The sequence below is a fragment of the Ambystoma mexicanum genome, chromosome 1p, assembly GCF_040938575.1.
Source record: "Ambystoma mexicanum isolate Mex_15411 chromosome 1p, UKY_AmexF1_1, whole genome shotgun sequence".
Lineage (NCBI taxonomy): Eukaryota > Metazoa > Chordata > Amphibia > Caudata > Ambystomatidae > Ambystoma > Ambystoma mexicanum.
In genome coordinates this window covers 422,083,718-422,101,649 of record NC_090921.1, presented here as the reverse complement: position 1 = coordinate 422,101,649, position 17,932 = coordinate 422,083,718, and the positions used below count along the sequence as shown (strand labels likewise).

General features: G+C 44.9%; 1 protein-coding gene across 5 annotated transcripts in view; it reads right to left on the bottom strand.

Moving 5' to 3' along the window:
* Positions 1 to 17,932, bottom strand: part of ARHGEF18 (Rho/Rac guanine nucleotide exchange factor 18) — a 1,645,252-nt gene that overhangs the window by 659,404 nt on the left and 967,916 nt on the right. For all 5 annotated transcript variants that reach the window (XM_069649229.1, XM_069649230.1, XM_069649231.1 and 2 more), the window contains one exon: positions 6,514 to 6,631. In XM_069649229.1, the coding sequence (XP_069505330.1) occupies positions 6,514 to 6,631 (118 nt within the window). The remainder of the gene's footprint in view (positions 1 to 6,513; positions 6,632 to 17,932) is intronic.

The following is a 17,932-nucleotide window of genomic DNA, read 5'->3' as shown; positions in this document are numbered from 1 at the left end:
GGGTTCTCAGCAACAGGGAGTTGAAAAAACTGGATGTGTGTGGCCCCTTATCTACATGTACAAGATATTCTGCTGTGGAGCATGCGGCGCCTCCGGTAGCATCAAGACTTTAACCATAACGTCCCCTCCAACCTCCCGTTCCCACATCCCTCCCCCAATCAGAGGGATGAAACCCAAACAAAACCATAACAACCACAAACTTCTAAGCATCAACGCCTGGGGGTCTGTTAGCAGCCGGGCGATGGCGCAACAGACTGGGGAGAGTGTGAGGAGATTATACAATACAATAGGATTAACAGAGCATTAGAAGTAGGTACAAGGTGTAGAGGGGCCATGACAGAGAGGACGACAATTGGAGCCATAGGGATGTAGCCATGGGCCCCGACACCTCATCGCGAGAACAAAATGTGGACCCAGAATGGGCATGGGCGGGTCAGGACCCGGGCGCCTAATCACCGGGGGCCCAGCTGTAATAATAGGATAGTTACAAGACTGGAATCCCATCAGGGAGTCTAACATCTCTAAACACGATGAGACAGTGCAGCGAACAGGGCCACATTTGTGGAGGATTAATGGAGCAATGTGAACAAAATCTGTAACCAATGAACTACATGTAATGGGAGGCCATCATAGGGGGACCCGCCAACGGTGGTCTCATATGTGGCTTAGGTACAACAATAAGCATAGTAGATGTGAATCTCGTATTGACAATGAGCGGATTAACCGGGAATGTGTTTGTCTATAAATTTTGAAGCCTCTTCTGGAATAGTGAAGAAGAACGTTTGGTTGGAGTGTTCGATCCTTAGCTTTGCAGGAAAGAGCATGGAGTATTTAACACCTAATTCTCAAAGTCTCTTTTTTACCACCCGGAAGGTTTTACGCTCTTGTTGCACAGCAACGGAAAAGTCCGGGTACAGGTGTATTCTTGCTGCTCCAAAAAGTAGTTCCCCCTTGGTCCTGGCCGCTCGTAGAAGTGCGTCCCGATCGCGGAAATTTAGGATTCTGGCTATGATGGGACGAGGCAGGGCCCCAGGTCTGTGTTTCGCAGTCAGGGAGCAGTGAGCTCTTTCCACCGCAAATTGTGCCGAGTGCTTGGGGTTATCTAGGAGCGTTAGTTGGATGCGTTGCACATAATCCTCCATGGGCTCCTTGATGTTATCCTCGGGTATGCCGCCAATGCAGAGGTTATTCCGCCTAGAGCGAGATTCAAGGTCGTCATTTTTCTTTTCTACCGCAGAGACCCGACTGGTGAGAGTGGTCACAGCGGCGTGTAAGGAACTCGGGTCATCCTCCGCGGTACCAACCCTGGTTTCGATCTCGGCAACCCTGCTGTCCGTTCTTTCGATATGGGCCTTTATAGATGAGATATTGCCGTTCATATCGTCCAATTTAGTATGCAGCGTGGTGAAGCCTTCGTGCATGTACTCTAGCATTTTCTGCGAGTCATCAGGGGCAAGGGATGTCGAGGCGGTTGGCGAGTTCTCTGGGGGCTCGGTCGGAGGCCTGGAAGGCGTTTTGGCAAACATATTTAGGGAGCTTTGCTTCTTCCCAGTCCCAGCTCCCTTGGTCATGACGAATAGAGTGTGGCTCCCAGGACCCTGAAAGGAACCAGTGATCAGGGATATCAAGTTCCACGTTGCTGGATGCCCAGGGAGGGGTTGACACAAGTGTGATGGTGAGGTATGCTGGATGCAGCGTTACGGTGATCTGTCTCGCGCCAGGCGCAGCCGTAGGAGAGCTTCGGTGTGACTATGCCACAGGGCCACTGCTTGTTAAGGTGGTACAGGAAGAAATTGCTTGGATCGCTGGCAACGGGGGTCCACAAGAGTCAGCCAAGTAAGGCACCAGGTGAAGCCAACACGGTCATCATGGGGAATCGTGAGCAGGGGCAACCCGGTGCCAAGGGGGGACCCAGCCCCAAGACAGGAGGGCATGGAGCGTCTGTACAGCGAGGCACAACCGGAGGTTTGCGGGGTTGGGCCGATGGATTGTATTTGGCACAGTAAGGCAGCGGGACCCACAGGACCTAGCTCAATAATTCGTGGTGATTAGCACAGCGGCTGGTGAGGCCCCACCAGTTAGCCCAGTAGTGTAGCTGCACAGCTGCGAAGGCAAGGAGAGCCAAATGTCCATAGCACAGAAGCGGAGGCCCACCGCAGGGCACCCCTCCAGTGGGTCGCCCAGCACAGGCTCAGGGTCCACAATAAATGTAATGGCAAATTGCCCCAGTTTTTATTAGCCAAGGCAGACCTCTGTAGATTCCCACGGGTGTCCTCTTTTGGGAAATGCATGGGGTTCCCCGTTTTCCTTGCTGGCTTCGACATCCTAGGCCCAAATCTGTAGGTTGCCCACATGAACAAAATGGGCAGTGGCGAAAGGCTTGGGGTTACCAGTGGGTTACCCTTTTCCTTTTGCGCCCCCAGTAGGTGCACCCACACATGTGAGGTACCGTTTTCATCGGGACACCCGTGGGGACGCGGGAAGGTAGGCCATGTGTCGTTGGCGGTGCCTACCTGGGTGCCTACCTTGACAGAGTGCCATTCCTGACAAAGTGTTAAATTCAGGTGTCGAAACAGACTTGGGGTTGCCTGTGTTTTAGGCTTTCCCCTTGGCGCCCAGGTAGGTGCACCCACACGTGAGGTACCGTTTTCATCGGGACACCCGTGGGAACGCGGGACGGTAGGCCATGTGATTTGGTGGCGTGTTTCGATGGGTGCACTGAGTGAAATGTGCGAAAAATGTGTTTTTTTCCCACATTTCGGACTTTGCAGGGGTGTCTGGGTAATAAATTCTGGGCCGATTTGCACAAATCATACCTCTGCCGATTCCCACGGGTGTCCTCTTTTCGGAAATGCATGGGGTTCCCTGTTTTCCTTGGTGCTTTGGACACCCGAGGCCCATGTCTGTATGATGTGCTTATCTGGAGAAAGTGTCAAATTCAGGTGTCGAAACAGACTTGGGGTTACCTGTGTTTTAGGCTCTCCCCTTGGGGCCCAGGTAGGTGCACCCACACATGTGAGGTACCGTTTTCATCGGGACACCTGTGGGAACGCAGGAAGGCATAACATTTGTTGGGTTTGTGTGGTTTTGACCCATTTGCTGGTGCCCTTTGTCACACAACCCTTTCATTTCCCAAATGTGACCTACCTTTAGTCACTGCTTTAGGCACCATACACTTTTGTAACCTGCACAAGTCACCTACCATTGAAAAGGTCTGCCTGTGCTGTTCCAAAAAATGGATGCTTGCCGTTCCTCACCACATTGGTTTTCCCGATTTACACATGCTAAGTGCGTCTGTTCAAGCCGTGAGCATAAAACTCCTGTGTACCATGGCTCAGTGTTTGGCTTGTGGTATGCTGTTTTGTAAAACACTACAAAAAATGTGTGCTTTCCTAACTGCAAGAGTAGGGGGAATGTAGCCGAGCATTGCTTTTCTCCAAAAAATACCCATGGCACTTAAAGGGTTAACGTGACAAAGGGCTCCATTACATACCTAGGTATAACACTAACGTCAGTGTTCTCCAGCTATACAAGGCAAACTATCCTATGCTCCTAGCTAAAATCAAGGCACAATTTAGCTTATGGACCCCCTTACGAATGTCTTGGCTGGGGAGGATAGCTACGATCAAAATGATCGTTCTACCAAGATTGTTATACCCCTTTCAGGTGCTCCAATTACAATGCCAACATTGTTCTTTAAATCTCTCAATAGATTCATATCTCAATTTATATGGCAAAATAATAAACAGATCAGATATGGCAACCATGATGGCTCCCAGGCAGCGAGGTGGTCTTGGACTTCCGAATTTTATTAGATATTATGAGGCGACCCAACTAAGGGTACTGAGGGAATAGTTATCGGTGGACAAGAATAAGCAATGGGCAAGAATGATTAGCGCAGTGGCAACCACGCCGCTCGTGGGGCTTTAATGGCTAGAAAAACAGGACCGACCCCAGAGTCTCGGACCGAGAGAGATGCTATTGGTAACGTTTAACATATGGGATCGACTATTAAGGAAAGGTTATTTATAAACGCGTCCATCCCCATTTACCCCGCTCTTTCATAACATGCAATTTTTCTCCTGGGATGAAGCATGGAGTCTTCGGAGGCTGGAGGGCAAAAGACTGTGTGAAAATGGTGGCATGGTACGGGAAGGGGAAGTCATGTTGTTTGAGTAGAGTAAGACTTACCTGGACCTGACAGAAAGGGACAGGTTGAAATACTACCAACTGCGACATTGGCTGAAACAGCCGGAATTCAAAACAGGGACTTCTAGGATTCCCATACCATTCAAGAAATGTTTAACGACTCACTTGGGCGACACTTAGTCTCATACTTGTATTCGATCCTGATGGTGGAGGAGCAGGACCCTATGTGGCCGTACATGCATAGATGGGAAAAGACACGGAGAAGAAATACCGGGGACACTCTGGGGCAATATTACTAAGCTCACGAGATCCATACAAATCAGGGATGCCTGGTATAAGGTCATGTATCAATGGCACTATAAACCGGAAAGACTACATTGCACATATTCAGACACAACACAAGAGCGCCCTCTCTTGTACCCTCTCGTTTCAGGGGAAGAATTAGGCATCTTTTCTTGGAATTTGAGCACCAAGAAACTGTTTTGTCTGATTTGGAACAAGACTTGATTTTTTCTCGTTGATTGAGAAGCCTAAACTGAATAGTAGGTTGATTGTCTAGTGGGTGTTTTGCTGAAATTTTTTAGGTGCATCTCCTGTAATTAGCCAGTCGCCAAAATAAGGGTACACTGCAACAGACTGTGCAGCCGTCACTGCAATGACTTTTGTGAATACTCGTGGCGCTGAGGATATGCCAACGAGAAGCACCTTGAACTGCTAATGATTTCTTCCAACTTTGAACCAAAGATATTTCATGTACGCTGGTAACATTGAAATATGAAAGTGTGCATCTTTCATATCTAATGTTGCAATGTCATACCCCTGTTTTAAGAGCGGGAGTACTGCGGGTGGTCATTCAAAGCCTTTGCAGTTCAACTTATCCATTTGCTGGACGCAGGTCTAACACAAGGCACATAGTTAAATCCTCTTTGGGGACAAGGAAATATGTTAAATAAATACCCTTGTTTACCTCGTAAGGCAGAACCAGTTCTATCGCTCGTCGTAGTAGAAGAGGTTCAATCTCATCTTGTAGTAATACTTGGTGTTTTTGCTACATTTTCTGTTGCTTTGGTGGATGGTGTTTCTAAAAGAAAGTGGAATTATTTTGGATACCTACTAATGCAGTGAAATGAATTAATGAATTGCCCTAAAGAGGCATTTTCTTCTAGCATTTTCATCTACAAAAATCCAGAGACTGTGGTACATCTTGTGTCTGGATTTTTTCGAAATGGTTTGCTACCTTTTTAACCAGATTATACAAGATTTGGTCATGTACCAGAGAATCAGCTGCAGGTTGGTGATCATACTGAGGTGAAGGAAGTAGAAATGTGTCATCCTTATCATAAGGATCATCATCACCATATTGATCATCATAATCAGTATTATCTTGATGTAAATCATTGACCTATTCTGGTAACTCTGCACTTTGGGGCTGTGAATGGACTTCCTCATGTAATCGAGGATTTAGGAGACTCGTCCTGTTGTAAATCAATATGCTTTTGTTTAACAGGATATTTTCCCATGAATGACACAAAAGATGGGACTTTGTCCATAGTTTACTCAAATCTCTCTTTTGTCCAAGAGCCTATCCTACGTGTATCATTAAGCAGAAATATAACCTCTTCAGGGTTATGTGTCAGATTAGAAAGCAAAGCGTGTTATAAAGGAGATAAGGTTTCAGTGTATTGAGTGTCTATCTGCAATGTATGCGCTTGCGGAAAACGTTTTTGTATGTGAGTGAGGGCATTTCGACAGTTGTTTTAAACCCATCTATTGTGTAGGAGGTTTCGATGTAACAGGCGGATGAGAAAGACAAATAGAAAAATAGACAGAGGGCCACGAAGAGGGAGATAAAAATAGTGAGGCACACAGAGAAAGTGAGTCAAATGGAAAACTACACACATATTGTGGCCACAAGTTTGATTTCTGGAAATAGGGCGGAGAGCCCAAATAGCACAATAGCAATTTATGGGTCCTGCCAGGGCTGAGCACCGGCATTTTGTTTTCAATTTTAAGTACTGAGTTCTGCATATTGAGAAGTGTGTTCAAAGGCACTTAATGAAAATGTGTTAAAAATGCAAGGTGTGTTGTATGTGTGCATGTGCATACGGTTAGAGAATTGATCATTGACGTGTAGGTGTGCCCTCAGCATGAGCACAACAAACAAGGCATGTTGAAAAGTGCTTTTTGAAATGTGATTGCTGAGAAGGGCTATAATGAAAAGTGCAGAGAGTGCTATGCAAACACTAATACAAACGGGCAAGCAATAGACAAGAAAATAACCATATGCAAAAACATGCTAGGCACCTTCAGCACAGTAAGACACACCTTGGTGTGCATGTGTATGATAATTAAAATAGACACTACCTTCAGTATTTTGAATAATTCTTTCCACCAGAACAGGGTATTTTGTAAGACGCTGAGTGACTAACAGAATACATTCCTGGACACCAAGCCTTCTAACGATGGATGAGTTACCAATTTTCTGCAGAAATAAATTCAAGAGTTAGTACAAAAACAAAACCTAGGTAAAATTACTTGCTTGCAGATAACTTCAAGTAAACACAGTCCGTAAACACAGATTAGCTCCCACCTATTGGTGTGATCTCTAAACATTTTGACAAAAAGAACAGTTAAGATATTAATGTTGTCCTATTTTTAAAGTTTCTCCCTAAAAATGTTTGCTGCAGGAGTACAGATATAGAATTGCAGGTACACCTTAGAAAAAAAAACAGAACAAGGAAATGGGGAGGTGGCTAGATATAACTAAAAAAGCAGATAATTCTCTTTAAAGGCACACAAAACGCTCCAGTATGCAATCATGCAATGGAACGACTGGTCCACATTTTTGTTGCAATAAGAATAATATTTGATGAAATTTCATGTTTACGGTTTGTAATAAACCATAATACATAAGAAAAAAAAAGAATAATATCCGACTTCATGGTTGGTGTTAGGAAAGATGTTCCATTGGCAACTTTCCCTCTATAGGTCTATGGACTCACACACATTTCTCTTTTGTTTTTGAACCTGTCCTGACTTTTTACAGGAAAATGAAGCCTTTAGCTTCAATCCCTTTGCTCATCAGACTATCAGTACTGGGAAACTATGCTACCCTTTTTTTTGTTTTTTTTTTAAACTTAACATTGCACACAGCATCTTACAAAGCAGTGCAATGGGGACAGTTTTGTATCACCAAGCATTTTACACTTGGGATTTTTGGTTACTTTTATATGTGCCTGTTAGGTAGGATTTGGAGCAGTACCCTTTGGGTGCACCTCCTGGCAATCGGAACCCAACCTTTGGTAAAAGTCTATAATACATAGGTTAGTAGCGTGATTGAGCAGCCAGGATTATCTCAAGAGCGGTCAATGTGAGCCGTAGGGGAGCTACACAGAGATTCACAGTGACAAGTATTCAAATAAACTCTTACACACAAGGATTCTTGATTAAACAATTATTAATTTAACAGTCAGTTTGAATAAGCCTTCCTCGGAAGGGAGCAAAATAATAGCAACACACAAATACCTCCAAAATACACACACACAGTTTCTCTAAATCAGCAAATACCCATTTGGGATGGCACACAGACACTTCCTACACCCTCATGTGACTTAAATAGCTAGGACACTGAGGACATTAATATATCACTGTTGCATTTAGAGCAGTACTGAGATGAGTGTCAAAGAAAAGGGAAGAGATCACACAAATATTCTGAAGCAGTTAAGTACTTTTGTAAACCCCCAATGCAAAGCAAGTTAACCCCTTCCTGGAAGTCAGGGGGAAGAAAGTCCTTCAGGGAGCCAAGCCAGACCAATGTCAATTGGGCAAATGTCTAGGTGAACTGAAGCACTTCTTACTAGTAGGTAAAAGTCTTGCACAATGCTTTAGAAGTCTTTGTAGAAAAGAAGAAATCAATATAGGGCCACAAGCTGTTTAGACTTGAGAGGTAAAGAAGCTGTTAGCAACTCTACAGAAGTAACCAAGACAAGTCTCAGCTGAGAACAAGTGAGGCTACACAAGAGGTATGTTATCTTAGACTGTACAGTACCTTTGGTTAGAAGAAATGGTTCCAGCTGGCTTCTGTTCCTGTGCCGCTCTGCAGATCTTGTGTTCCTGGGCCTCAGTTATGGGGACAAGGGTGAGGACATCTGGAGGACTCCTGCACTGCAACGGGACTGTCGGCGACAGAAAAGGATAAACTTCTATTTAGCAGCACTTTGCGGTTTCAGCTCCTCGCGCCTCAGCAAATAGCACCACTGCGGACTCTCGGATACCACTTTAGACTTACAACGCATCTGGCGTCCAGCACTCTGTTGAGGTGGCTCTGACTTGGTCAGTCCTGCTTACTAGGAGTCCGGAGGATCTTTCAGCAGCTCGGGTACGACTTAAAAGTGATGCACTCCAATTTGGTGTTCCTCTCCCTGGCACTTCGGTTCCTGCAGCAACAAGGAAGTACAGCCACCTCCGAGAGGCTGTCCAGACGAGTTCACTTTGGAGTTGATTGGTCCCACCAATTCAAGTAGAGAAGTCGTCCTTGCAGCGCTTCTTTAGTCGAGGCGAATTCGAAGCATCATCACAGCAGCAGGGGCAAACCAACGGTCCAGGAATTTAAGCAGGCGTCTTCTTCGAATTCCTTCGTCCAGTGGTCGACTGCCTTACAAGCCAAAAAGCCTTGCATTTCATGCAGGTTTCTCTCATTCATTTCTGCCTAGCTGACAGTCGCACAGCAGGGTGGCTGTCCTTGCCGGACAGCCAGCTGGCCGATCACCTTTGGGTGCATTCCTGTAACCAAGGGGATTAAGCACAGGGATCTTCTGGCACCTCCCTCACTTCCTGCCCCTGCCAGACATACTGGAGCCAGAGGCAGGTTTCACTCATGAATCCCGCCAAAGACAAAACGAACAAAGGAACCAAACCTGATTTTGGCGCGCAGAGTAAATCTCAAGAAGGACCTTTGCACAAAGAAATGGCGAAAAAAGAAGAGCCATTTTGGCAAAAATGGCACCCTTTGGTGCTTTACTGCAGCTGTGAACACAGCCCGCGGTAAAAGCACACCACGGTAGTTAAAAGTAAACCACTGCCACCAACCATTCATCGAGGAAAGGGTAATATAAAAATGTTACATGAGAAACTAGACAAAGGGAATCCTAAGTAACCCCTGCAGCACCCTATTGTAAGATAGTGTGTGCTGGGTCTAGAAAGTTACAATGTAAGTAAAGTAAATTTCACTTTACTGCTCATGGAAACAATAGTTTATCCAAGAGAAGGTATTTAAACCTTTGGGAAATCTGAAAGACTTCCCTGTGCCGTTGCACTGAAGGAGCTGTGTGGCACAATGTAAACGACAAAGCTTATGGAGTTTGTCAGACTCCACAACCAAAAGAGAAACAGAGTTCAAATCACATTAAAAATACATGAGAGTGGGAGAAAAAAGTGTGTCTCTCTCTCCAGGTTAAAAATTAAAAGACCTTAAATCCAGCAAAGTTGCTGGGGGTCTCTAAAATAAAGATGAATTAGCACATTTGTGAGAATTCTCCCTAACAGTGCCTAAAGACAAGCTGGTGGCAGCAATTATATTTGTACCATTTGTGCGTACTTTCTAGTGTGCACACAATCACATTTACTGCTTATGGTTCCTAAACATAGCTAGTGCCCTAAAATGGCTGCACCATGAGATTTTTGACTTGTTGTTGGGCCATATTGTTGTTTGGCCTACTTTCTGCCTTGACAGGACAGGTAATCCCATACAAGGTCATGCACTGCCCAGGAGAGCTTCCACGGACTAGTGATGCTTTTGTATGTGTGTGGCTCAGGAAAGTGGAGAGACTGTCTGGTCCCACTCCACATTCGTGGTAGCAGTGAGTCTAGGTGTGAGGCATGAATGAAACCAATAGTTGTCCTGACAGTAAAGAACTTACAAGACTGAAACAATGTGGATAGCCCAGTCGGGTGGTTCGCAATGCCAGGAAAAGAGCACGAAATACTGACAGAGAGAAGTGTTCGACAAAACAGCAAAGAGCATTTACTGACAAAATAACATGCGTAACATCATTCAGACCAATCAGTCATGTTCTGAGAAGAACGATACTCCACAATTGGAAAACATAAAATAACCTCTAAGAGGAGAAGACAGTGATCTATTGTTAAGAAAAGCTGAATAAAAATTGATTTACAGATTAGACTCTAAACAAAGGGTTGAACACATAGATCGAATGGAGTCTATTTATGCACTAATCGATCTAATACATCGATTGATCAAAGCATGATATTTTTGAAACACAATATGAAGTTCCATCATTGTATATGAATAAGACTATACCACCACACCAAGTTAGGGCATTGTCTGGTTTATTCCTTCTCCCTTCATGGTGCAATTCATGGGTGAATAAGGTCACTGCACATTGCAGTGAGTAGAAAGTTGGCAAGAGACCCTAGTATGGAGCTCAGAAGACAGAGAAATAAGTACTTTGTATTTTTGAAATCTTGGGAAACAACGTTGAAAATTAACAGAAACCATGTGCTTGCAATGCCTGGGTTGAAGCTGGCTGAACAGTAAATATATTATATATATATGATACATCACTCAGCGTAATCATATTTCTGATGCATGCTCCTGCTTAGATTTACATGCTATGCATAGGTCGACATCTAGTGGTAGTCGCAGCGTATTACATTATTTGTTTCCAAAACACAAAGGGACGTCGACTGAGCATGTCAGTAATACTATCCTTGGTGCGACGTCCACTGTACCCATGGTCCTTCAAGCGTAAAAGTCCCTCTGATTGTTTAGTTTCTGATATGAGGTTGCAAGAAGTGTAGCGTGAGTACAGATGTAATAAAGCAGATAAATAGGGATAAAGCAAGCAAGACATCTATGCACCTTCGACTCCAGTATGGTAAGAAGGATGGCCGCATGTGAATCTAAGCAGACAAGCATCAGAAATACGATTACGGTGAGTAATGTATCTCTTCTGAGACTTGTGGATCTACTTGGAGCAAATGCTATGCATAGAAGAGCGAGCAGTATTTGGATAAGGAGGTGGGTTGTGAGAAGGTACGGCGGCAAATAGATGTTTTAGTACCCCTTGTCACACCTGTGTATCTGCTTTAGAATGTGTATCACTGCAGTAATGCGGAGTAAAGATATGTATGGGACTCCAAGTAGCTGCTTGACCAATAGCGTCTAGAGGGACGCTTGCAATAAATGCTAAAGTAGGGCCTGCACCTCTGGTAAAGTGAGCTCTTGGTGTGAAAGGCAGGGTCTTCTTTGATAGAGAATAGCATAGCTGTATGCACTTAACTATCCATTTGTAGATGGCATTCTTTGAAACGTAGTCACCCTCCCTGCCAAGTGCAAGGGAGATAAAAGGTTGATCGGTTTTCCTTAGTGGTTTAGTTTTGTTTACATCATACAAAACTGCCCTCCTTACATCTAGTGTATGGAGGCTCCTCTCAGCTGAGTTAGATAGATTCTTGAAATAAGTGGGTAGCTCAATGGACTGGTTAACATGAAACTTGGATATTAATTTAGGAGAAAACCTATGGTGTGTTAGTACCACCTTGTCCTTGTGGATAACAAAGAATGGGACTTGTACTGATAATGCTTGTAGCTCACAAACCCGTCTTATCGAGGTGATGGCTACTAGAAAAGCGGTCTTGTAGGCTAGGTATTTGAGGCTGGTTTTGTGCATAGTCTCAAAGAGAGGCCCCATTAGCTTTGAGTGTACAACATTAAGATCCCAACCTGTTGGTTGGTTGGAAATAGGAAGGTAACGTCTCTTTACTCCCCCCATGAACGCCTTGATAACAGGAACCTCCTACCAAGACACCTTGTTTTGTGAAGTGGTCTACGCGGACAGAGCCACTAGGTGAACCCTGATGGAATTAAATACTAGGCCAGAGCCTAGTAGATAAAGCATGTAGTGAACATTTGCTGGAGAACATTCAATTGGATTTAAGGCTCGTGATCAGCACCATATTAAACATATTTTCCACTTGCTGAAGTAGCAGTGCCTGATGTTGGGTTTGCGTGCCACCTTAGGATATCAATACACCTTTGAGGTCGTTTTAAGAGTCCAAACTCTATGACTTCAAGAGGCTGCCAAGTTCACAGACTGAGGATGTGGATGGAGTGTTATCCCCCTGAGCTGGGATAGCATGTTGTAGGGGCGCAGGAGTTTGATCGGATTGCACATAGGCAGTTTGACCAGATGTGCAAACCATGGTTGTCTTGCCCACATCAGAGATGTCAGGATTAGCGTCGATTGTTCCTGCTGCATCTTGTGCACTATCCTGCTGAGGTGTGGTGTCGGGGGTGCAGTGGGGGGTGTGGAGGTGGGGAGCGTAAGCAAATTTCCCTGAGCAGCTCATCCACAGGGCATTCCCCTTGGACTGAGGTTGGGGAATCCTGGATGCGAAGACTGGGCATTGTGCATTTTGGTTTATGGTAAACAAGTCTACACAGGAAGAAGATTTAGTTTAGAATTTCTTTGTTGAGTTGCCACTCGTGCTCTTCGGGTAGAGGAATTCTGCTCAGAGTATCTGCTAGAGCATTGAGTTCCCCCGGAACGTGTTGAGGGACTAGGAAAATGTTCCGCTTGAGTGCCCACTTCCAAATTTTCTGGGATAGCTTGGATAGGCTTGTGGAGTGTGGCTCTATGCTTGTTTAGGTAAAACAGGGAAGTGGTGATGTCTGTGAGGACTTGCGCTGTCTGACCTAGTAGATGTAGTTGAAAAGCTTGTAGGGCCTCGAGTACTACTAATAGTTCTAGGAGGTTGGTATGGTTTTTGGGCTGTGGTGTGTGTCCACCAGTCCGTGAGCTGTGTGGTGTAGGTAATGGGCTCCCCATCCGGAGAGAGCGGAGTCTGGAGTAAGTATCGTTTGAAGTGGTGGATTGTGAAAGGGTTTTCCTTTTATCAAATTTTCTATGGACCACCTGCAAAACGCCTGTACTAAGGTTAGCAAAACAACCACTAGATCGTCTCAGTGACCACTTGCCTGAGACCATTGTTTTGCTAACCACTCCTGCAATGGGCGCATGTGCAGCCGTGTGTGTGGAACTAGATAAATGCATGAAGCCATCATCCCAAGCAGGCACATTGCCTTGTGTATGGTTATGTGGCAACCGGTTGATGGTGAGGAATTTGCAACAGCATGTTCTGAACTCTTGTTTGAGGGGAAGACTAGCCCCTCCTTTATCTTTATGATAGATCCCAGATATTGCTTTGTTTGGCTGGGGACTAGACTTGACTTTCTTGTTGATGGAGAACCTCAATTGGAACAGAAGGTTGAAAGTTCTTTGGGCGGTGTTCTTGCAAATTTGAGGGGATTCCCCTGTTATGTTGTGCTTGCAAATTTGAGGCGATTCCCTTGCTATCAGCCAGTCATCCAGATAAGGGTACACTGGGAAAGATTCCCTGCGCAATGCCACCACTGCTGCTAGCACTTTGGCGAATACCCTTGGAGCTGAGGCTATGCCCAAGGGGAGCACCTTGAACTGGCAGTGCTAATCCGCTATTTTGAAGCATAGGTATTTTCAGTGCGCTGGGAACATTGAAATAGGAAAGTAAGCATCTTTCATATCCAATGTTGCCATGTAGTCCCCTTGTTTCAGTAGGGGGATTACTTCCTGAAGAGTTGTCATGCAAACTTTCTGTGGCTTGACATGTGTTTGCTGGTTGCAGGTCTAGGACTGGGTGCATTGTTAGGTTTCTTTGGCACAGGGCAGAACGTCGAATAGATACCCTTCTGGCGTAGTCTTTCAACAGTGCTTGGACCTCCTCTAGCAGTATGCGTTCTTCTTGCGTTGCCTTTCTTTGCCTTGGCGGGTGGTTGGACGGTGTTTGTACATGTTTTATACGGTGTGCAGTCATAATGTCGACATCAATAATGTCGACAGTCAAAATGTCGACAAAATAATGTCGAAAAACAATAATGTCGACAAACAAAAATGTCGACAAACAAAAATGTCGACATTTTTCGATATTTTTTCGAAATTTAATTTATTGTATGAATACATAAATAAATATATATATATGATATATATATATGATGTGTTGAGTATGAGGGGTGGTTGGGGGGGTGTGGGGGGGTGGCAGGGGGTGTTGGGTGAGGGGGGTTGGGGGGGGGGACCCCCCCATAGTAAATGATCCTTTTTTAGGTTATTTATTTATTGAATAAATAAATAAATATATAATTGGTATGTGTTGAGTATGAGGGGTGAAAGGGTGGTTGGGGGGGTGGCAGGGGGGTGTTGGGTGAGGAGGGGTTGGGGGGGGGACCCCCCCATAGTAAATGATCCTTTTTTAGGTTATTTATTTATTGAATAAATAAATAATTGGTATGTGTTGAGTATGAGGGGTGAAAGGGTGGTTGGGGGGTGTGGGGGGGGCGGCAGGGGGGTGTTGATAGTTTTAAGGGTTTATAGTCATAATGTAAAAAAAAAAAAGTCGACTTTTTTTTCGAAAAAATGACTTTTTACATTATAAGTATAGGATGTCGACATTATTATTTTCGACATTTTTTTTCGACATTATGACTATAAACCTTTTATACAGTAACCACCTGCAACAGTGGATAGTACTCGCTTGTCCGAGGTGATCCCCTCCCATGCGTGGGTAAATTACAGATGGGACCTGGAGCAGTGTGTCATTGTTTTGGTGTCGTGGAGTGGAGCCTTTGGCTGAGGAGGCGCTACCTCTGCTCTTGGACCTCTTATAGCACCTTTGAAAGTTGTCATGGGAGGATTGGCCACCTTGACTATAATGGAGGAGCTTTGCCCACGAAACCGCCTTGTGTTAAAGGTGTCTCTTTGCACAAAAGGCTTGTTTGATAGTTGGCCAAGGGATTTTAGGGTATCAAACTCCTCCTTTGCACTTTTAAGGACGTCCTCAACCACCTTACCAAACAGGTCATTAGGTTCAATAGGCATGTTTAGCAAGGTGGCTTGTGTTTCGAGCTTAAAGCACAAATGTCTTAATCAGGCGTGGGGTTCAATTAAAGTGCCTTCTATTATTATCCTGAACATCTTCTCTATGTGGGGGTTAACTGCTCCAATCCATTCAAGGTCCTTATCCACTTAAGCCTCCTGTGTGTCAATTTTAAAATGTTCTGCAGCCCGGTGACTGGATGACAGACGTAATCGTCAAAATGTACGTCAGGATCATATTGGTCCCCTTCATCCCCCTGAGATCCAGGATCTTGAGTACCTGAGGTGTCTATAAAATATAGATCCCGAGAAGCGTTCGGTGTGGTGCTTTTGGCCGCTGGTTGATCCTTAACTGCCTCCTCTTGTGAGGGCCCTTTAAGGTTTGAAAGTGTTTCAGGGCGGCAGTCAAAGAAGTCCAGAAAGCATTCTCTGCATTACCCGGTCAAAACCTTCGGGGGTCCATTGAGTGGAGCATGGAAACACTGAGGGAACAAGGGTGTCCTTTAGATGAGTAGTAAGGGTACCCTCTATTAGTGCAGACTGTTTATGATGCATGGCCCCTGAAAGTGTGCCTGGGATAAAGAGGATAGTGACGGAGGGGGCATCAAAATGTTTGAAGATTTCAACGCTTTGGACTTAGTGTGTATGGGACATGTTTCTTGATGAGTTCCCTCATCTTGGAGGTAGAAGAGGGGGCCGTCTAAGTGCCTTCGGACGCACGTCGTTCGGCGCTCGAAAGATGGTCTGTTTTAGGCGCAGTGTCAGAAACTAACTTGGGCATTTGTTTCGGGGGCCTGTCATGCAGCGAGCGTGATGGCCCAGAGGACAGGGATGATTTGGAGGACCTTCCCATTGACACCGTGTGGGCCTCCATGGTCGACGGCACGTCAACGGTCAACCATGGGATGTGTGCTTGACGTGGTGTGTGAGTGCCTGAGCCGCCGGGTGTAGGATGTGTGCTTGGCGTGGTGTGTGAGTGCCTGAGCTGCCGGGTGTAGTCTCAGTAACAGGACCGCCGTCCTGCTTAATAGAGTTGGGGGCTCACACGCGGGAATCTCTTGAGTCCCGATCGCCCTCACCGTCACTTAGAACACTGACTCTGCCATCGCTGGAAGCTCCCTCCACGTCAATGCGGCCTCAGCCTGCATGGCGTGGTAGATGCAGCGTTTTGTTCTATGGTCCTTTAAGGTTTTAGGCCAAAAAACAACTTGCAGTGTTTTTCAGGGTGGTATCTAGGATGACAGCGATAACAAACCTTGTGTGCGTCTTTCCAGGGATACTTCCTGTTGCAGGAAGAACAGAATTTAAAGGGTATATTTCCATATGGGGTGATGGCAGCACAGCGATGGAAAGGAAAAGAGGGGCAAAGATTAGATATTCTCTAAAAGAAAAGTTATGACCTCCCCTCCACTCTCCCTACACTGAAGGACTGAGGTCGGGTGAGGCCTGCAATCAATGTCCATCGAGACAATAAATGCAGACGTTTGCAATGATTCTGTCCTCGAAAGACACTGAAGAAGATCTTCTGTTGACGACAGCAATCGAAAAGGAAAGAGAGAAGTCTTCAATTAAACTTAGATAATCAAAGGCGTTAGCCAGAATGAAACACTGCAACTTGCGGCCGACTATGATGGAGGAAAAAACAATCTCAGGGATCTCGATGCATGAAGTACCATGGGTACAGTGGACGTCACACTAGGGATAGAATTACCGACATGCCCTGTCTAGCTCGAGACATACATGTCTTTTTGTTTAAAAATGGCTAAGCAATTTCAGCTCAGTTTTTGGTGTAATTAACATTTCATTCTACAGTGACTAGTATTATATGGTTGTGTCAAATATGGTGCAATGGCAATAAACCTTTCTCACGTGAACAATGCACGTCAAAAATGAGTGGAGTGAATTATGAATACGGTTTTATGCTTTATGTATAAGAACGTAAACAAACATTACAGTGAAACACACAATGCTCCTAAATACAGTGTAGCATATTGTGCGAGTTTAACAGCATACGTTTTGGGCTCCACACAAAATTGGCGGCCATGCAAGTGACCTATGAGCTAGATCCAACTTGGTGTACAAACAAACGTACAAACATTTTGGTAGCAGCACTTATTATGGCGCTTTTAATTTGCTTGCGGGTCTGAGATGAAATCGATAGAGTATTTATCAGCCTCTTTATTGCAACCCTTGCCATCATGAGGTTGGTTCAAATATTTTGGGATGGAAAAACCTTCACGGGAATAATTCATACCCAATAAGAGGAGTGAATATTTGAATAGAATGTGAACCCTCTGTGTCATGGTGATACACAAAATGCCTCAAAATACAGAGCAGCATTTCAAAATATGCTTAATTATGGCGGCCGTGCCAGCGGGTAATGTGCTGTTCTGTGTTAAGTGTATACACACAAGCAAACCCAATAATAGCAGCGCTTCTACTGGCGTTGCCACTTTTTTTCGCGTTGTCAGAGAAATAGATTGAGCGTCGTGTTTGGGGTGCAACTGTAAATACATATGGCCCTTACAATGTATCTACACTAACTTTTTATATAAAACTGTGGTTATGGGTATGCCGCCTGTTGATGTGCACTGTGTTTGGTAAACGTGGGGAAGTATGCAGCAGTATAACGCAATTAGTCAATATGGCACATTTACTTGTCCTAGTTTGACTGGTGTCCCTGGAATATTTGACATTAATCAAATGGTTTATCACCTGAAGATGGCACTTTCAGACCACCGTTAGTATTTAAGTCCGATACACCTGGGGTTCACTAAAAGCAACTATAAAGGAAGTTATGGCACTCCACCTAGTGGCAGATTTTAAACTGATTGATAGGGCACCGTAGGAGAGGT